The 20,908-nt window shown below is 34.6% G+C and overlaps 1 protein-coding gene across 1 annotated transcript in view; it reads left to right on the top strand.

Annotated features, from left to right (window-relative positions):
* The first annotated feature begins 1,112 nt into the window (after positions 1–1,112).
* Positions 1,113–20,908, top strand: part of LOC150093783 (salivary peroxidase/catechol oxidase-like) — a 199,873-nt gene continuing 180,077 nt past the window's right edge. Inside the window, exon 1 of the mRNA XM_090412512.1 lies at positions 1,113–1,194. Coding sequence (XP_090268638.1) covers positions 1,113–1,194 — 82 coding nt within the window. The remainder of the gene's footprint in view (positions 1,195–20,908) is intronic.

Below are 20,908 nucleotides of genomic sequence, written 5' to 3'. Positions count from 1 at the left end.
TTTTTTGTGGGAAATAAGACAGAACTGGGTTTTACTAGCGTTAAAGTTGACGAGGTTATCTGTAGTAGATGCATGTAGAAATTTCTGAGATGTCTTGCTGATATTTTAAGCACAGGCATTCGAGACATTTTCTCCCTTCATTCATGTAACGGAGTAAATTTCAAAGGCGTGCGTGGGTTGCTTAAATTATTGGTGTATCTTTAGTATATTATAGTTTTAATGGATTTCTGTATTAGTGTGTTTAGTAACATGATTGTAGATTATTTTGAAAGCGTGGTATACGGTGATTCTGCGGATTTATGGTGGCCAGTTGTGTTTTTACAGAGTGATATTGAAAAGGATCTGATAGGAAATATTTTATTGTCTGCTGATAATACAAAGATAGTCAGAGCAACCGAGAATAGTATCCAACACTTAGAGAATGATTTGAATAGGCTGGAAATTTGGGCAAATTATAATGACTATTAATTCAATGTTTTTAGAGTCTTGTCCTTTCACAAGGCTTTGATATGACCGCACCTGTAGTACGAGTACCGTGCATATGTTTGGTCTCCTGGGTTCGCAGGGGTATTAAGAAGCCGTTGAAAGGGTACAAAGAAGATCTACGAAGAATATCGATATTTTGGAATGGAAAGTATGAAGACAGATTGAGAGTATGTGGACTGTAGACGCTGGTCAATTAACAAAAGAAAGAGAAATAATGTGATAAAGGTACATAAACTTTTGATTGGGTGTTTAGAATATTATTTGATGGAATTTTTCATTCGTAGAAGACAGAAAGAGAACACGGGGGGGGACATGTATGGAAGTCAAGTGTGTTCATGGTTAAGACAGGAAAAACAGTGACTTTTTTCCTTGCAGAGCAATGAGTGAGTTAGTGGTATAGTTTGTTTTTGAGGTAGTGAGTGCATCTAGTGTGAATGAGTTTAAAGGAAGGCATGACAACTGATATAAGTGAGACTCGTCTCTTTCGATGAGTCATTGGCTCCGTGGAGGTCTCAGATAATAATGATATTAATCTTCAGAGCTTATTTTCAGTTGAAATTTACAAATCATTCTGATTTTTGATATTCTTTGTTTTCAAATATTCTTCATAATTAATACTTATTAGTATGGCGTTCATTGGTGTCGATCTGGAAATGTTCGAAACAACTAAGAAGTTTTTCTTGATATCCCATTTTTCATCTGAAGGAGGTAAGTTAGCTGTATTATAAGGATTTTTCCTGTTGGAAACTCGTGTTTTTTATCCAACAAAATAGTAAACTCTTGAGAGAACTACTCACAATTTACATACATAATACACTGGCTTCATTGCCGTAGTCACTTCTTTCTTAATTCCGAACAATAAGTCACAATTTATCATTTCAAAAGGCATATCAAAAACAAATGACCATTTTGTAGTTACCGAAACCGTAACTACCAGCTGATGTATGTTTATACTAAAGTAAACACACACACACACACACACACACACACACACACACACACACACACACACACACACACACACACACACATACACACACACATATACAAAAAAAAAAAATCGTAATAACTTTTCACTTCAGGGTAAAGCTGTTACATTTTTTTTCACTTTCAAAATGTATATAATACAGTGTTGAAGAAGTAGCTTATTAGATTGCAGTTTAGCAAATGTGAGTTGCTCATTTCGGTCAAGTAGGCTGATTGCATTTTTCTTTAAATTTATCTTGATGGTGCATTTGCAAGTGGAATCAGTAACGATAAGGGAAATTAAAAACCAATTTTAGTTTACATGTTTTGTTAAGAATCCAGTAACTCTAAAAGTTTGCGTGGTTGCATTACAGGGTTGTTAGTAGCCGTGTAGGTATTTTAGCACTACATGGTCTTCCATATTGGATGTTCGAGTATTTACAGCTTGTTGTTCCTTGCATCTTCATAAATATTTGCTCCCCCCCCCATCCTTCTCTTCTTCTTGTAGTAGAAGAAGAGAAGGATGGGGAAGAGGGGATGCAGCTTAAAGGCTGTGAGATTAAGTGCAATCAATGAATAGTAGAATGGCATTAGGTTTTTTATGCTTATAGGGATCATATTCGTTGTAATCTGAAGCTTGTTTGATCAGTTAATCGCCTTTGCAAAGTACTTTCCTGCTAGAGAATTAAGAAAATTCTGATGAACCATCTACTATCATACGTAAGCATTTGTTTTGTGCTCTTTCGTCTTAGGATGTTAGATTTCAAAGTATCGATTCCAGCTGTGAGCATACACATTGCTGGTATCACCATATGATAAATCTCATCTCACAAAAAATCATTTATCCTTATAAGGACTGGCTTAAAGGGGCGAAGCAAGAATACTTTTCATATTCCCCGTTATCTGTAGAGGACAGTGTAGGGATAAGGTGTTATTGAGCTATTAAAGCTGTGATCATGGCAAGAGGGTAACAGCAATAGCCGAGCCTCAGTTAGGACTTCATTGGCTACAGCATTGTCATCCATTACCCTCCAAGGGTATTGGATTGAATGAATCAATCACCGCATCTCACGGTCGATTGATTAAAAATCATTTACCTATGCAAATTTCATATATACACTATATATAAATAATAAAAGAGTGTACTTATATATTATTAAATTTTTTCTAGATTATTAAAAGATTTAAAACATTTTATACTGAAATAGAAAGAATTTTATATTTGACATAAAATGATATTTTAATATTAATCTTTTGCTCAAAAATAAGCAAACAAAGTTTGTTCGTGTTTATCTTAACAACTAGCCTACTTGTATGGAGAAGTTCTGGACTTGACAGTTGCCTTAGTATTTCATAATGTAAAACCATTAGTGGGAAGGATCACTAGCAGACTATATTCTTTCTATATTATACATATTTCGGAATATTTCTTCATTGATGAGATCTTAATATAGGTAGGAACCGATCTCAGTAGTGAACATCTCTTGCAACTGAATAAAAGAATTAAAATGAGAATATAATTTCTTGTCAAGTATAATATAAACTGTGTAATTTGGAAATTCATTTGGAAATAAAAGTTTCCAAATGAATAGTTCGTAAAATAATAGTTGAAAAATAATACTCCAACAGTAATTAATAATAATATTAAAATAATAATATGATTCTAGTAATGTTAGAGTTAATAGGTGTTGTTTTATTAATTTCTAAAATATTTATACGCATGTACAATAAATATCTCGAGTGCCATTCAAACAAATTCAGCACTAAGTGTTACATATATGGTTCATTTTCTACATTGGGTTTCAATTAAATTTTTTAATAATACTTTGATGCCTTTATATTATGTATTTACAACACATGCTCATCTAACATTAACAATTTCTGTGTAATGAATATAATAATAATAATAATAATAATAATAATAATAATAATAATAATAATAATAATAATAATAATAATAATTAACTTTAATTTTATTATTCATAGCTACTTATTTACATTATATACATGTATACATATCGGCATATAAATACTTTCACATAAATTATACGCACATCTACATTGTAATCTTATGATTACAATGTAGATGCGTACAATTTATATACATACAGCTTTAAGCATTGTTATAGTTAATAATATTTTATGTTAGTAGGCATTGCTGTTTAATTTATTTATAATTCATATTTATAATTAATAGTTTAATACAATCAAGAAAGTAAAAATAAGTATGAATATTTTTATTAACAATAATAAATGGTAGGGCTTTCTGTAGTTAATAATTAATGATATGTATTTGCATTTAATAATAATTTAATTAAATTGTAGGTACTGATGTATTTTTAACTAATATAAATACGACTATAAAGAATTGATTTGTATTGGTAATTCATAAAACTGCAACGTATACTGGTAGCGTCGATAAGTTATTTCATTTAATAATTTTTTTCCTTCTTTTTAGGAAACTGAAAAGATTTGAAGCAGACATTTTTCGTAATTCCCTTACGTTAAAAAAATGAATAAATAAAATAGAAATGATTTACACTATTTCTTTAAAAAAAATCGCTTTTTTTAGCTTAAATATCTCATTTACTTTCCATACGCACAAAAGCCGGTTTTATTTCTCGATGACTTTTTTTAAGACTGATTCACGGTTAGTCCTTCTATCGTGGTTGAATTTTACGAGCGGGCTACAAATACTATCGACTAAGGCCGGAAGTGGAAACGTATCCTCCATTGAAGTTTATTCTCATTTCCTTTTTTTCGCAGCGACCATTTTTCGTTCGAAATTCAAAAGCTCTTTTCATGGATAACCACCAACACCGTTGCCCTTATCACACAAGAAGTGGGAGGTTTGATAAGAGGTCTAACATCTCTACGTTACAACGTAGCCCCCCTAAAGGGCCGAAGAACGTTAGAAGAGATAAAGTCTGATTAGAAGTTGCCTGCAACGATTACTGGAGACATGAATGAATGAATTATTCCCAGGAAACGATTTATAATAATGGAATCGTTTGTCATTCAGTTCGCTCTGTTAGATATGCCATTATGGGCTGTTTATGTAATCGATTATAAATAAATATGGTTTAGTTTCCGCCGAGTGAACAGTAAGTGGTGAAAAGCGGACTGAAAATAGCTTCCAGATGTGTGAGTTGCTGATAACCTTGTTGCTTGCCAGCGGCGAAAAGGTATTTTTGCACACTAGAGGTATTTTTTAAGCAAACATCTCTCTTTCGAGCACGGATGACAATAACCCATGCAGGTTGTAACACGATAAATGAAAATATCAGCATTAAGCTTAAAAAAACTTTAAATCGTTTGTATATTATTATAAAAAAGCCTGGATTCTTTATATGTTTCTCTTTATAGTCCATTGAATTGAGTTTTCCGCCAAGTTGGTTTCTTATTTATGTTATTGTCATGCTTCGATGTTTTAATATTTATTTACTTTCTAATAGTGTGTTTAATATAACAGTAAAGTTTTAAAATATTGAATTATTAGCTCTTTAAATGATATTCACTTTTCTGACTTCCCTTTGAGAGGGGGATGAGTAGAATTTTTCTTTCGCATTTAGGACTAGGAAGATACCTTCTCCGTTATGAAGTTCACGGTACTTAAGACTTTCTCTTGTATGTCGTTAAAAAATACATTAAATTCTGTCTTAAAATTCCAGGATGATTTATTTCTATTTTTACATTTTTAGTTTATTTTAATTTGGTTCTCTCAAACCGAAGATTGGTTGGATAATCATTCCATAGTAATGTAGCGATAAGCCAATGTGATTTCTTATTACCTTTCTCATTCAAAGTATGTTATGTCTATAGATTTGTGCGTGCGTGCGTGCGTGCGTGCGTGCGTGTGTGTGTGTGTGTGGACTCGGTCGAAACCAACTGAGTTACCGAAGCTTAATGCGTTCAGTAATTACGATAATTATTAAAGTTCTATATTCATGAATTTTTGAATATTTTAAGACTTAAAAAAAATTCAAACTTTTAAAAAATTCTTCTAATTCTTCCGCTATCGGAATAACATATTTCCTGATCTTCCTGAGACAACATTACTTCAAAATTGCTATTACTACTACTTCTTTCTGTCTCTCATATCTCTGCCCACCTGGTTGGCCGAGCGGTTATCATAGTCTTATCAGCTCGATATCTTGGAACTGATATAACTTTCGATATCTTTATATCTAAGAAACTTGATATTAAATTATATCTTAGTCATCAGTTGCCATGGTTGTCAAACCTTTTTTTCTTTAATTTTTATTCATGTTGCCACAAAGTAATCTAACTGGCATCTTCAGTTAATTGTTACAATGTTACTAATGATGACCTCATCGACATTTAGTGTAATCAGTTATCACAACGATGTACCTGTTGTGATGTTTATCAGTTTTTACTGATCGTCAGCACTATTATTCAAAATATTAGTGGAAAAAATAATACAATAATGAAAGAAAAAGCTAAGTTGTTAGATTGAGTGGGCGGACTAACTCGAACAATTCTTTCGATAACATGAAAGTGATTTTTCACTCAAATCTAAGCTGCATTATTTAAACTATCAATATTATTCTTAAGAATTTACCTTAACTGCTGCTACAGAAATCATAATAGTTAGTAAAATAGTCAGTTAAAGTTAAAATTCATTTTAAGGTCAGTTAAGGTTAAATTTCCTTTAACTAAAATATTTCATTAATAACTTTAATGTAAAAGTGGCTACGCCTAATACGTCAGTGTTATTACTGCAAATCTCTTTAATATTGTTTCAGTCAACAATTCTAGAGGTTAATTGTTTGCTGATAGAGCATAAATTAGCATAGCCGAAATGACTTGTTGTCGAGTATCCAATTGTTATCGACTATTCAATTGTTGTTGATTATTCAATTATTGTCGATTATTCAATTATTGCAAACAGAAAATGCCATTATTAAAGGAGTTACTTTTGGGAATTATTTGTTGCATTATTTCATGAATTGTTCTGCCCTCGTTGAACAGACGTAAACTATCGCTCGGAAAAACCCCAGAAACATTTCCTTGAGCAATAAAGGTAATATAGAAGAGACAATGAACAGACAGATTTTTTTTTCAGTCAGACAGACAGACAGGAAGGTGCCAGCTAATTCAACAGGACATCCATCACCTCCAGGAATTGTTACGAAGAAAAGAGGGATGTTTCCTCTCTTTATGTCGGAAAATATAAAGAAAATTGGCTTGAAGAACACGACATCTTTCGTGTACATCTTAGAAGCTGTCGGATCTTAGGGCGACCATAAATCTGGAGAGGACTAAAGAAATCCCTAAGGGCCAACTTTTCCGAACATGCTTGTCACAAAGTGACTTTCTGTATCAGCTTTTAGTGGCAGTGAGAATTCGAAGGTGATTAATGTGTCGTTATTCTTATTGTCTTCGCTGACCAGTCAGCAACCATCAAGAAATAAAGTTGAAGTGTGGATACGTCTCAAACATTTCGCTAGAAAGTGACTGCCTATTTTACGATAGAGAGAGAGAGAGAGAGAGAGAGAGAGAGAGAGAGAGAGAGAGAGAGAGGTTAGGTTAGGCTAGGTTAATTTTTCAAACTTGAAAATTAAAATTTATAATTCTCAAGGTCATTTCTCGGCCAACTGAAAATACAAGTGTGGATTTCGTTGGTTAAAACTGGTTTATGTTTTGCCAATTTCTTGTATTCTCAGATCAGTTTTGTTGTTTTGCATGCAGAATAAAAATCAGAGTTAGTTGTCGTGAGAAGTATTTCCACTTCCATCCGAGACTGGATTACTAAAGTTTGAAAATTCCCAGAAATCTCTCTTCTTGACGGCATTTGAACTTAGTTCGAATCCCTATTTCTGAGAAGCGAAATTTCTGTCTATAAGAGAATCAGCACGTGTCACATAAAATTAATAGGTTTTTCCCGGTTAAAATTTTAAATAACCGAGTACCACTTAGTCATGCTAAAATGATAAGTGCTGTCCATGGACCAAACATTGATCAAATGAATCTGATTATTTTGTTCTAAATGGTTTTCATTATTGTTCATGACAGTTCGTATAATCAGCAAACTAAGGAGATTCAGTAAAATCATGTAATAGCTTTGTAAGAAACATGACGAAAGCATTTAAAGCTCTCTTTTCGAACTCTGCTCTTTCAGGCGATTATTATTTTAGGTAAGGATTCTAGTTTAGCGCTCTTATACCAAAGAGGGTGACGGAAAGTTGAGAATTATTGCAATAGTGCTAGTGAAATACTTCAAGTAGAGTCGTAGCCAAACAAACAAACAAATAAAGGCAATCAGTAAACCCGAATGTAGCATCTTGTTCTTTGTAGAGACGAAGGACTAATCAACAAGGAATCTGAACCAAAAAAGGAGATTAACACGCATAGGTCAATGAGTATTTTCTCCCATAATCCTTCTTTTCTTCTTTTTTCCCCTTCTGTTTATCTGCTATCGTTTTTCATAAGAAGAGACACGCAGGTAGTAGATATCTTAAAAAATTAGATAAAAATATACAACAGAAAATAAACACACACGTACAGAGAGAGAGAGACTTAAATATAAAACATTTGGGGGGGAGGATTTAAAATTTGGAAACGGATTTGAGACAGGCACATCGGAATAGTTTTTTAGGCGAACGATCTCTATCGAATTACATGCGCAAGCAAATTACATTTCCGGTGACCTACTTGCCATCAAGCGAACCCCCGAAGGTTACCTACATTAATCCTTCTTCCTTCACTATTTTTAGAGAATAGAAGGCAATTTCATTTTTACGCTCTGAAAACAGAAAGGGTGTTTCCGTCTCGAAGCTTGCGACCACATTCAATTTACGAGTGCTGATATGGCGTAACGAATGGCTCCCTCAGGGGCAAGGAAGGCGTAGACAATAATGGCTCTCTCTCTCTCTCTCTCTCTCTCTCTCTCTCTCTCTCTCTGTGTGTGTGTGTGTGTGTGTGTGTGTGTGTGTGTCTTACACTATCCGACTACGATATGGCGGAGGTGAATCAAGGAAGTACTCACTGATTTCACTATTAAACCTCAACGAACGTCTCGTCTATAGTGCTCGAGAATAAATCTTCTTAATGAGCTCTTTGGAAAGCAATCATTTGAATGGAATTCAGCACAAGATGGAACTAGAATTTAATTGTTTGCTATCCTTTTTCACGCTGCATGTATAATTTTTCGCATGCGCTCTTTGCTGAGATAAAAATGCCGTTAGAAGCAATAAACATCATTTCGAGTACAACTGTGACAAAAATATTGGAATAAACCCCTTTTTCTGTCTTAGAATAATAATAATAAAAAAATTCTTTCTCTTAAAAACAATCGACTACTTTCTGTCCAGAAGTTCCGGTTCTTGGTGATACGCTGTTCATTTAAGACTTCAGTTCCTTCCGGTTTCTGAAGTCACCTCTGTTTCAGGTCATTACCTCGTTCGGAGCGACTTCTGTTTGCTCCCAGGAAGGAAAGGACGTTCCACGGGTGTGCTTATTCATTACGCTATTTTAAGTTGTCGTTCACAGCAATGCAATTTATTTTTCTTCTGAATTTTTTCTTACTTTCAAGACTTCCGCTTACATCTGATTCATCCAGTGGTCATGAAAAAAAAAACAGCGTCAAGAATGCACATCCGCCATTATCTTCGCGTGACCTGTTTCTTCTAATTTATCTGATGTTCTTATGCATGATGTTAACATGAAATGTTCTTTTAAAAGATAAAGAATTAATAAAATCACTTGAAAATGACGACATTTAAGTTATGTGTATACGAATTTTATCAACGCTATTAATTCCTGCACGAGCATTCTAACCACATTCAATCCAGAAAATCTCAAATGGTGTCCAACGTCCCCCAAAAGACTTTTACTGGGAAATATGGAAGATGAAAATATGCTCATCTTATAATATTTTGTTGATTTTTCAGCTACTAAGGACCACCAAGACTGACTGAAGATCCTTAATCTTGTCTCAGAAATTTGAACTTTCTTACAAGGCTTCTTTTCTTCATTTGCATGATAATCCTACCCAGGAAAGGTTATAAGCCTATAGCATATCAGTAGTCTACGTGTTTTAGTGATTGGATAATCATCCATCCCTTATTCAGAAAACAAGCATTATACTTTCTTCAAGCCATTTCAAGTCTGCGATAATCGCATACTCTTGGTGGTTATCCCATCCATCAGGCTCTAACAGGCAATTAAGCGCAAACGACCTTCCAAGTATCCTTGGATTTCCTAACCGTAATACGAGGTAATATTCTGTTAGGAAATTATGCCAGTGTGCTCTACTGGCCGATTTGCCTACTGTGAGGGATGAAAAACTCGAGTTTCCGGGAGGAAAAACCCTCTACCTTCGTATGAGGTCAGCTAACTCACCTTTTCGTCAAAAGAGACCAGTCCTCACGTTATGGACGAGAATCGAACCCAGGTCACCGACTGAGCTACGGAGGCTCTATATGGTGGTTGTAGCAATCTCATATTGTATAAATTCATATTACTACGTAAAGACTTAGACGCGTTCATGCCACTGAGATACAACTCCATGTCTATAGCCTTGAACGTAGAGACGTATCCACTCAAGCAGCCAATCAACTATCGCCGGATGATGACAGAGATCTTCACATTAATTTTTAGATATAAAAGACACACGGAAAATTGAAAAGGAAAAAAAAAAACTGTCCAAAACATCGAATTAATTGTGATTGTAGACAAAGCAACTAAGATTGCAAAGTCAGTGCATTGAGTATGCTAATTGCGTTCGCGTGTTCTGCAGCTGCTTCGCCTGTTTAGTGGGATAGTGAACCCAAATTTGAAAGAAGAAAATTGTCATCTCCAGTTGAGACTAACTCACCTTCGGTTGAAAAGTCCTTATATGAAAGTTCCTCGCATCCTAGACGCGTTTCGAACCAAAGGAATCGCCAGCACCGACTGCGCTACAGCGATTCTTCTGGAAATGAAAACAAGAAGAATGCTCACATCAGGAGTTAATTTTGCAACTGCTGGCAAAAGTTAACAGAAAACGGTGGAAGGAAGCGGTGCTTAATTCCTCAGCAGTGCCTTAGAGGAAACAATATGGAGCGAGAGTTATTGATCTACTTAATCGGGATCAAACGACATGTTGAAGACGCCATAACGTCGTTTCTTATGAGGAAGTGTGTGAGGTTCATCACCGACTAAGCAAGCCACCTAATGCTGCCCAATTGAGAAAATCATTGGAGATAGCATTATTTATTTGAGCGGAAGAATCCGACCAACGATAGGAATGCGTCGACTGTTAAATCTGTGACTAGTTATAAACTGCTTCCCCAAGCATCTCTCAATAGGGTAGCCTGTCACATAAATTTAATTCCCGGGCAAGCACGCGCAACATTTGCGACACCTTTCAGATACAGCAGTCGGTAGGGCAGTTAATTTCCCCCCATTGGCGCTGCGATTCAACTAATAAATTGGCCTCATGCTAGCAAAGAATTTTCCTCTCGGGCTATTAGCTTACTTGTGATCAGCAGCCAGTCTGACAACGAAGCCCTTCTGAAACCTCCCTAATGGTTTTGTTGTTTGAGCCGGAAACGTGAAGCTGTGACCAGATAAAACATGGATAAAACAAAAATAAAAAAAACCCCAATTCCCTAGTAGAAAGGATGTGATTAAAAGAAAGAAACAATAGAATGATGATGTGGCATTTTAGAGTGATCCTCGCAAAGTAGATTGTCAGAAAATGCACAAATAAATCCGAGTTTTCAACATCAAATGCAAAAAAAAACAAAATCCAATGGAATATACGAGTATTGTTGTAGCAGGCAAGAATAAGTCGATGTTGGAATGACGTCACTTTAATACAATATATTAGGTTGGCAACAATCCAGATGCATTCATAGCCATTATGTGCAACTACAATGCCGTATGTTTATCATCATTTGTTTTCCTAGTTATGTTACTCAAGTGAATCGAATGAATCCTGCAATTAACATTACTTCTAAGCATTTGCCATGCAAAAAAGCCTTAGTTGTTAAATTAAGTAAAAAGCGTGATCTTGTCCATAAACTTTATTAGCCACGATTTTTACAAATAAGTTAATTTGTGCATTACTAATGACATCTAATTGTGTTTCTTTTCCACAGAAGTGTTGCTTAGGGTTTCTCATTTCAGTACTTTTGTCATTTCCTTGTTTCTCTAAATTACTCTGTCACACTTCTGGCTTTCAGACTTAATAAATCGTTCTGTTTTGCGAGACAGAATGTGTGACATCCTGATGAAGAGAACTGTGCATGTTTGCACAGTACATTAACCTTTCTTCTGATGTGAAATTAGTTAGCTCGCTGGAGAATTGCGGCGAACCCTTTTAATATCAGTCGAGGCAAACACCGTCTGACTCCTAAAGCGTTCGACACGAAAAGTTTAAACTTTGAAAGAACTGCGTCGGTAACTTAAGTACTGCTGTTATTATGCAGTGGTTTAGAAGTTCATTTTTCGTTCGTCATCTTTAAAAGATTGCTAAGATGAGCTTCTCATGCACTAATTTGTTATAATTTACTAAGTGCCTTTCATTATGTAGACTTCATTTAGACTCTCACTGAATAATATGAAGGTAATTGTAATAGCGCTACGTAATGAACTACATTTTATGATAAGCAGGATTAAATGTTATACTATGTTTTAGCAGCATTTTTTTTCTAAGAGCATGCTTGGCTAATATTCTAATATGTGGGACTTTTGAACCAGTGTACTCCTCAACTGGTTGTTGTTGTTGTATGCACCACTGGGTATTCAGCTTATTGATAATAAAGACTGTCTTTTATTATCGCAATTCTTCGTCTTGGAGCTCATAACTTACCCTTGTGAAACTTTAAAATAATATACATTTTATATTACACTACTTCACTACAAGTGAAAAGTAAATACTGCATTTTGAAAAGCTTTAAAAAAGACAATTTTTATCTCTTTTTAAAGACAATTTGTTAAGAGGAGCTACGATTTGCTCCTCTAAAAATCAGGTAATTAGAAGAGCAAACATTGTTGCTTCTCAAATTTTTTCTAACAATGAATTTATGTATTGTTAGAAACACGGGAATTTTGCCTCTAAAAACAGGCATTTCGACCAGATTCAAAGCAACAATGCGATCGCAAACAAGCCTCAGTTTTGACAATGTAATCTAAAATTATACGAAATACACTTCAATAAAAATGCAAGCATAATTTATCGTTTAGATCTAATAACTATAGATACAATCACAACTATTTATCTTATTTCTTAATTTAAATATTGTTTGTTCAGAAAAGTATCTGTTATGTAAATAAGAAACTATTTCGGGCTTCAGAAAAATTTTATGCAGATATTTAAATAAAATATACGAAAACATTTTGGTTACTTCGTATCAACGTATTTGTGTAATCTCGGAATATTGTTATTGTTGAAATAATTGGCTGCCCAAAATCCTTTTGCAAAGTTATCAACTGTGTAATCTTGTTTTTTTATGCATAACCATCAAACGTTTGATTTAATAAATTGAATATCACAGATAGCTCTAGTGATATCGGCGCTTATAGATTGTAATAGTAAGTCGGTAATATATTCTTTGTATATATAAAAGATGAAACAAATGTTTGTATTATTTTGAATCTACTCGGAAATTTATTCACCTAAAAGTTGATTACTTAAGAATATGCATGTGTTGTATTTATTTCAATTACACACGGTATTTCTTGCTTTACATTTGACTGATTTAATCCCCGATTCGAGCCTTCACTGGTGATCTTCTTTATTGCTACCAAGAAAAATCTAGAAGCAATAAAGTATTGAAAAATTAAGACTCTTCAGATTACTGTAATTGGTCCGAATTCCACGCAAGTATTTTTACACATATGGAACTAATATGTGCCGGTGGTCTCGCGACGTTTCGTGTGTGTGTGTGTGTGTGTGTGTGTGTGTGTGTGTGTGTGTGTGTGTGTGTGTGTGTGTGTGTGTGTGTGTGTGTGTGTGTGGCAGGGAGGGGGGAGGGTCAGATAAAAACAAGAAAGCAACTTGAATAAGTTACAAACTATCTCCATTTAATAGTTTTATCTGTAAGTTGATTATCTTAATGAGAAATTAACACATTTTCATTTAGTCTGTATCAAAGACAGAGATGGACATTGTTGCTTGGCAACGGCTGATTGTTTACATGCTTATTAGCGAGAAAGAGAATCTAATACGACAAATCAAGACTAAAAGAAAGCTACTTGGGGGGGTTGGCCGAGCGTATTGTGTACTTCCATTAAGCCTCTTCAGCATCAATGATAGTTGAGTCTGTCATGTATGGCAAGCATAATAACTTCTGAACCGCAACCCACCGGTCTGTTTTTGTTCTTGACATATCCCAATTTCTGCTTTTGCCAAGTAAGGCGGGCTAAATTACGTTTTTCCCATTGCACGTTCTTCAGATCATGAGCAGATGCCTGGTAATGACACCCTCCCGAGCAACCATCCCGTACTGGTCGGTAATAAGGCCTTTAGTCACCGTACACAGCAGACATCTTTTATTAGCCTCAGAAGAAGATGTACTGCCAAGTGATTACTGCACCTCGCATAGCCATGCACAGATCCTACGTGCCTGGCGGAGATTTCTTCTCATAATTACTTTCCTCTTTAGTTCGTACGTTTTGTTTGTCGCTTTGTTTCCTACAGACACTCACGTAGCTTACTCCTAATCTCCTACTTTTCCAATTGCCATCGTTTGCAGCAGTTTAGCTTACGACCAACCAAGAATTCGGGAAGTATAATAGAAATGGATTGTGGGATCAGAACGATGAAGTTCGATAGCGTAGAAATACTTATGTAGACCAACAAAAATATATCAACTAAGGAGAGATATAAGGAACTATGCAAAGCTAATTCTGCAATATCAGTAGTCGGATTGTTTCGAAGAACAGTTTACATGTCATCTATAAATCACAATGGTTTAAGTAGTAACTTATACTGATCGTTATTGAAAATCGTTAAGTAGGATAGGTAGATGTGTCACTTTTGTTTTAACACTACTCGACAGAAGGGCGAATTACTTTTCATGTCTTGGCATGCCCATGGCTGCATTTTGCCGCCCTTGCTTGAAAGTCATTGAGCAGAAAGAATACTAAGCCATTTATCCACTGAGCAAAACCAGTTAATAGAATAGTTATTTTATCTCAATCAATGGATTAATAAAAGTAATAGTAGACGCCACCAGTCACTAAATACAGCTTCAGAAGCACACACTTCGCTCTCTACGTCATGATAGCAATATGTGGAATACGGCATAATAGTAAAAAATGCACATTCATGCAAAATAGATGTATATTTTCTTAATACATTATCCATCTATTCATTACTATTTCACAATCTATAAGTGGGTTGCAAGTTAGAAAAAAACCCAGACTGTAATAGATATACCACGGTCTATTACAGTCTGATACTTGCATTATATATAGAAAAATGCTTTAAAAAGGAAGAAAGGGCGTTCATCTTCTTGTTTCACTTTTAAAAATAGTTGAAAGAACTTTGAAGAGCCTGTCATCCAACTACTCTCATCTCAGTTGTAACTTTAAACCTTTTTCCTCTAAAGACAGTAAACTCCAGTTTATTCGGTTGTCATGTAGTTGTCATCTTATAGTGATTTTGACATCCCCTTTTCTAAGTTTAGCGGAGACAATATGTTTCTCAGACAGCATTACTTCCCAGTGTATTGAATTTCGTACAACTCAATAAATGATTGAATAACTGCCGAAACTAGTTTCACCGGACCCAAGATTTTTCTTAATCGCTATAGAACATATAAAATTCGTTATAGTTCCTTTGATCTCGTAAAGGTGCATCATCGTGTATCAAAATTTAGCGTTTCGGATGTACATGCGTGTTTGATGGGTAAGTAAAAATAGTAGACTTAATTCTAGTTCAACATTTTTGCAGAGTTTCGCTTAGAGGTTATGAAATAAACATCTCCAGATCAAACGAATTCACTGAATGATTTCCGATTAGAGTCAGGAAATGCTTAAAGCCTCAACTCCGATTAAAACTTAATGTGTATGCTGCATGTAGCATGCAATTTTACGTATGTATTTGAATATCTGTGAATCAGCTGGAACAGATTTTTAAAGATGTTTTCATTAAGAATGAATTCAGCCATTTTCCAATTTTTATTCCAATATGTCAATTAAATTCTTGTTCGTTACTGTTCATTATGATATAATGGGAGTAAACGACCGAATATATCTTCTCTGATAATGAGTTTATGCATCATCCGATTTCAGATGAACGCCCTTATAAATTTTCCTCGTCTTATAGATAGGATTCTAACCCCACCTTGTGTCTAACAAAAGATAATGTGTCGTTTTATTCGGATTCCTGTAGAGAGTAACTTTTTTTAAGAATTAAAGTTTAAATGGTTTAACAAACACGTTGCATGATTTGTGATTCGACAAGATACATACATGTATCACATGGCTTGCAATATACCTATAGAAGAAACGATGCGAATATTTGCTATTTTGGTTTATATCTTGAAAATTTAATTTTTCATATCGGAAGCACTGAAAGAAAATGCATCAAATTTGCATACCAGTATTTTAAAACCATATGATCTGACCTTTTCTTGTAGTCGCAGCGCCTATGACATTTCTCAATCATCAGCTATTGAACTCTCTGTCCATAGAAAGATGCATTCATATGTTGGTTCCTTCCTTTATTAATCCACTGACGATGGTATGGTGTGGAAAATAAAGATGAAACAAAAGACGTGGTTTCTTAAATAGGCAAACAATATAATAAAATACAAAAAATTAAAAAGATAATAAAAATACAACGTGCGACATACTTTCAGTTTGCTTAATAGTTGAAATATTCTTCTTGATGAAAAAAAGTGAATACATGATGCAGTTCTAAAGGTACACCAAATATTTTTATATGATTATATTATAAATGATTGAAAGTTGGCTTTTCTTATGGGGTAAAGTCCTTTTTAGGACTTCCAGGGTAACGGATGGCAATGCTGTAGCCAATGAAGTTTTAACTGAGGCTCGGCTATTGCCGTTACCCAGCCATGACTAGAGCTTTTTAGCTCAATAACACTCCATCCACACAGATTTTCTTCATTCAGATGACGGGATAAAGAGTCAAGGACTCAGTCCATCTCCCAGTTCTTATAAGAACTTTTCTTATGGGTTATGAGTAAGAATCGATCGTGAGATGCGGTGATTAATGCCCTTGGAGGGTAATGGATGGCACTGCTGTAGACAATGAAGTTCTAACTGAGGCTTGGCTATTGCTGTTACCCTCTTGCCATGATCAGAGCTTTAATTTAATAGCTCAATAACACCTTATCCCTACACTGTCCTCTACAGATAATGGGGATGTTGAAAAGCATTCTTGCTGTGCCCTTTTAAGCCAGTCCTTATAAGGACTTTTCTTATGTGAAATATTAAATTGGTAATGGTGAGAAAAGAGGAGGTAAGTCCTTTTTAGGACTTCCATGGTAACGGATGGCAATGCTGTAGCCAATGAAGTTTTAACTGAGGCTCGGCTATTGCTGTTACCCAGCCATGACTAGAGCTTTTAGCCCAATAACACCCCATCTACACAGATTTTCTTCATTCAGATGAAGGGATAAAGAGTCAAGGACTCAGTCCATCTCCCGGTCCTTTTTAGGACTTTTCTTATGGTCGTTTTGTCATTGAGAACTGAAAGTCGTATTGAAATTATTTAACCACGTCGCCGTGAATATGGATAAAATACATCACTCCTGTACACTTCGTATCCATCATATATTTCAATGTAATATCAATGGTATTACAAGTTTAATATGCACTTCGCATCCGTTGTAACCTGGACGTATATATCTATCTATCTATCTATCTATCTATCTATATATATATATATATATATATTAATATTAATAAAGCAAATTAATATATATATATATATATTAATAAAGCATTTTCAGAGTAGGGCTTATCCTACATTAGAACAAGTACAATTACTCCTCGTGCTAAGAAACTTTCACGAAAAATTGGTCAGGATATCTTATAACTGAATAAAGTTAAGCCATTGTGCGATCTTAACGGAAAAGAATACAACTTCTTCATTTTAGTAATATAATAAATAAATAATTATGTCAAAAATACACAGATTTTTACACTTTCCTAAACAGTCTGCATTCATGTAAATAAACAAAACCGGCATACAAGCTATTTAAGTAATATTGCCAGGAGCGTAGCAGTAGAGTGGAGCAAGAAGGATCATTGTCATTTAGTGTAATGTTGCAATATCTATATATATAGAAGGGGATTATTCATACGTCTTAATATGTGTTTGTATGTAGTTTTTAAAAGCTTGGGCTACCCAACTACAAAAAAAAAAAAAAAAAATCAAGACACGTATGACTTCTGTTCTCGAGTTTGTTCCAGTTATCTTATCTAGTCTCGCTTCGAAAATAATATTAATGAGACCTCATTACCAGTCAAAGCAGGATTTAGGGTGTCTGACTAATGACCTCTCTGGTTACAGCTGTCTAGAAGGACATCACCATGGAGATACGTTAAATGGTAGGATGACTGATAGCATCCAAATTATCAGTGCAACATGGTTGCTGCCATATTTCTGCTAGTTTATTCTGTCCTGCAGTTAGAAGTACTTGAAAATTTAATCAGAAACCACAAGGGGGGTTACCATATTTTGCTGGAAAAGAAGACTCCCTTCCCCCCGACCCCCGAAAATATGCATGTTTTTCTGTTTATGTTAACAACAGTACATGCATCGTGACAGGATGATGCTAACGATATGTCTGCATAATAATACAGAACTATACAAACGCCCTCTTTCATAAATGAAGACATTCTTATCTTCATTTATGACAGAGGCTGTACTGTTGAATATAAGGACTAATATTCAACAGTAAGTGCTCGGTCATATGAGAAAATATTATATTTCCAAAACTAAATGAAATCAGTTTACTCTTGAGGGATCATTGCAGTAAAAGTAAAAGACAGAGCACAACTATAAAGTCTAAACATCTGACGCTGCTGCCTACTGTTATATATTATGCCACAACGATAATCAAAATAAATAAAAAAATGCGAAAACTTAACAGGATTCATTATTTATGAAACAGGATTCAACGTATAAGAATCCTGTTTCATAAATACTTTCGAAGTTCCATAGTAAAACATTATACAAACAAACAAAACAAGAATATTCAAATTGTTAAATAAAAATATTCAACAATTTCAGCTGCTGTGCTACTACACGCCGATCAGAGTTTTATTTCATATTTTATGTGGAAAATATGGTTGTTTATATAACAATAGATCACATTTGGTTTGCCTTGGGAATATATTGCGATTTTGTTTATGTTAAGGGAATGGGGTACATTCTCTCTCTCTCTCTCTCTCTCTCTCTCTCTCTCTCTCTCTCTCTCTCTCTCTCTCTCTTTAAATCTGAATTTCTTGTCCGGTCTCCTTTCCTATCTTACAAAGTGACTATTTCCTGTTGACGTGATATTGTTTTTGTTTCCGGAACATGGAATTCAATTTTTTTTATTTACCAAGCGATATTTTATTCCTCTGATAATTACAGCAGTTTTCTATATTTTCAAAGAAGTGTGCCACAGTTGCTCGCATGGCCTTATTGATCACGCTTGGTGTTTTCAGGTTAAAGAAAGATTGGAGTGCAGTTTTCGAGTGAAAAATAAGCTTTCATCAATTTTTTTCTCCTTATGTTCGCGTTCTTTTTTTTTTTTTCTAATCTCTGAACGCCACTGGTGCACAAATTCACACCCGAAGAACTTTCAATGATATTTTCAGCTTTTGAAGAAATTCTTTCGATTATATTCACAGTGTGTGTCTAGGCAACGATTTTGCTACTTTGAGAAGAGCTGAGTTTTTTTAAGAGAATAAAGGGGGAAAAAATATTTCCCTTTAGTTTTTGCGGTTTAGATAAAAACGACTACCTCTTTAACGTAATCACTAAATTAATTCCTAAAGAGAAATATCCAAAGAGAACATTTGTTTTCTTTCAGATTCTAATCGCCTTTATAAAAGTTTGATAGTCAGATGAGGAACGATTAGTAAGTACAAGAACATCTTGGGATTTATTGATTGGTTTTATTCAAGACAATGACTTGTTTTTACACTGACAGCCATCACATTTTTTTTTTAAATTCTTCCTGCAGTTTGAAATATTCGATAGTAAACCAAACAGTATTGTTTAGCTACGGTTAAAGTAAATATACGAAAGAATATTGATTTAAAAGTTCGACGAAATGGATATTTTTATTTGTTTTAATGAAATTATCAAAACAGTTACCGTTTTGTCAAATGGATGATAGGATTGACGGTAGAGAAAATTTATATCGAAGGCATTTGAAGAAGAAGGAAATTATAAGAGATGATAAGAAGCGTTCAGGGCAAAAAAGAAAAATATTAAAAAAATAATCTGCATTTTCTGGTCAAGAGAAAAATGATTATTTTATAGGAGAGTTAAACTTCTCGATCGGTACTGTGTAATTAAATCAAATCATCAATATGAATCTTAAGATTTCTTAAAATTGAAATTAGAATTAAACCGAAATTCTATAATATTCTATTATTTTTACTTTTTCTGTTGTAATGGCAAATGTGGGAGCAATAGGGAATTGCTCTCGCTTCCACACAAAATGCAAATCAATGGGAAAATTCACTAAGTATTTTATTGTCGATGCTTCGTGATCAACCGCTAGCTGCATGATGTAACTTTTCTGAGGGAACTCACCACATTGGGTTGCTGTCGATATCCCGTCAGGTTCGTTGGAATCGTGATTATTAGTCTATTAATCAGGATACAAATTGAAATGTGTTGAATGGCGTTTGTATTCGAGAAGCTTATTATAATTGCTACGCTAATATCAAAACAAATGCTACCCACTCTTTAAGATACATAAGAAATTTTCACAAATCTCATGCATAATAAATAATATCTAAGAATTCTGTGATTAACAAAGACTATATGGGATTACTTATTCTCTTGAGTAACGGATGGTGTCAGTCTATGGATCTTAATGACTGTAGGACTCCAAACTTACAGCCAGTATTACTTGCTCGTCTTTGTTATGTTGGATGGTTGTTTAGATTTACGCCCGAAACAACGAAGACTATGAGACCGATGCATTTTATCTTTAGACTTTGTATGTTCTTCTGGATGTTTTGCAGGGTAAAAAAAACAACGTTTCTTTGAAGAAAACTCTTCTCCTTCCATATGATACCAACTAACTCACCTTCAGTTGAAAAGTCCATGGAAAAATTCTTCGCCTCATTCTAGACAGGAGTAGAACTTATCTTTACTGTTTGTTACGCACTGGTTTTATGAGCGGGTATTCCAAATAACTGGCCCGCCTGGTTGGCAGAGTGATTAGCGTATTCTATCCACTCCCCATCCAAGAGGCTGCAGGTTCGAATCCCGCCAAGGGCATGGATGTTCGTGATTGTCCTC

Source organism: Typopeltis vanoorti, chromosome 23, assembly GCF_054136105.1.
Source record: "Typopeltis vanoorti isolate ZY-2024b chromosome 23, IOZ_Tvanoo_1.0, whole genome shotgun sequence".
Classification (NCBI taxonomy): Eukaryota; Metazoa; Arthropoda; class Arachnida; order Uropygi; family Thelyphonidae; genus Typopeltis; species Typopeltis vanoorti.
The sequence above is the reverse complement of the archived record's forward strand: the minus strand, read 5'-3'. Positions and strand labels throughout refer to the sequence as shown.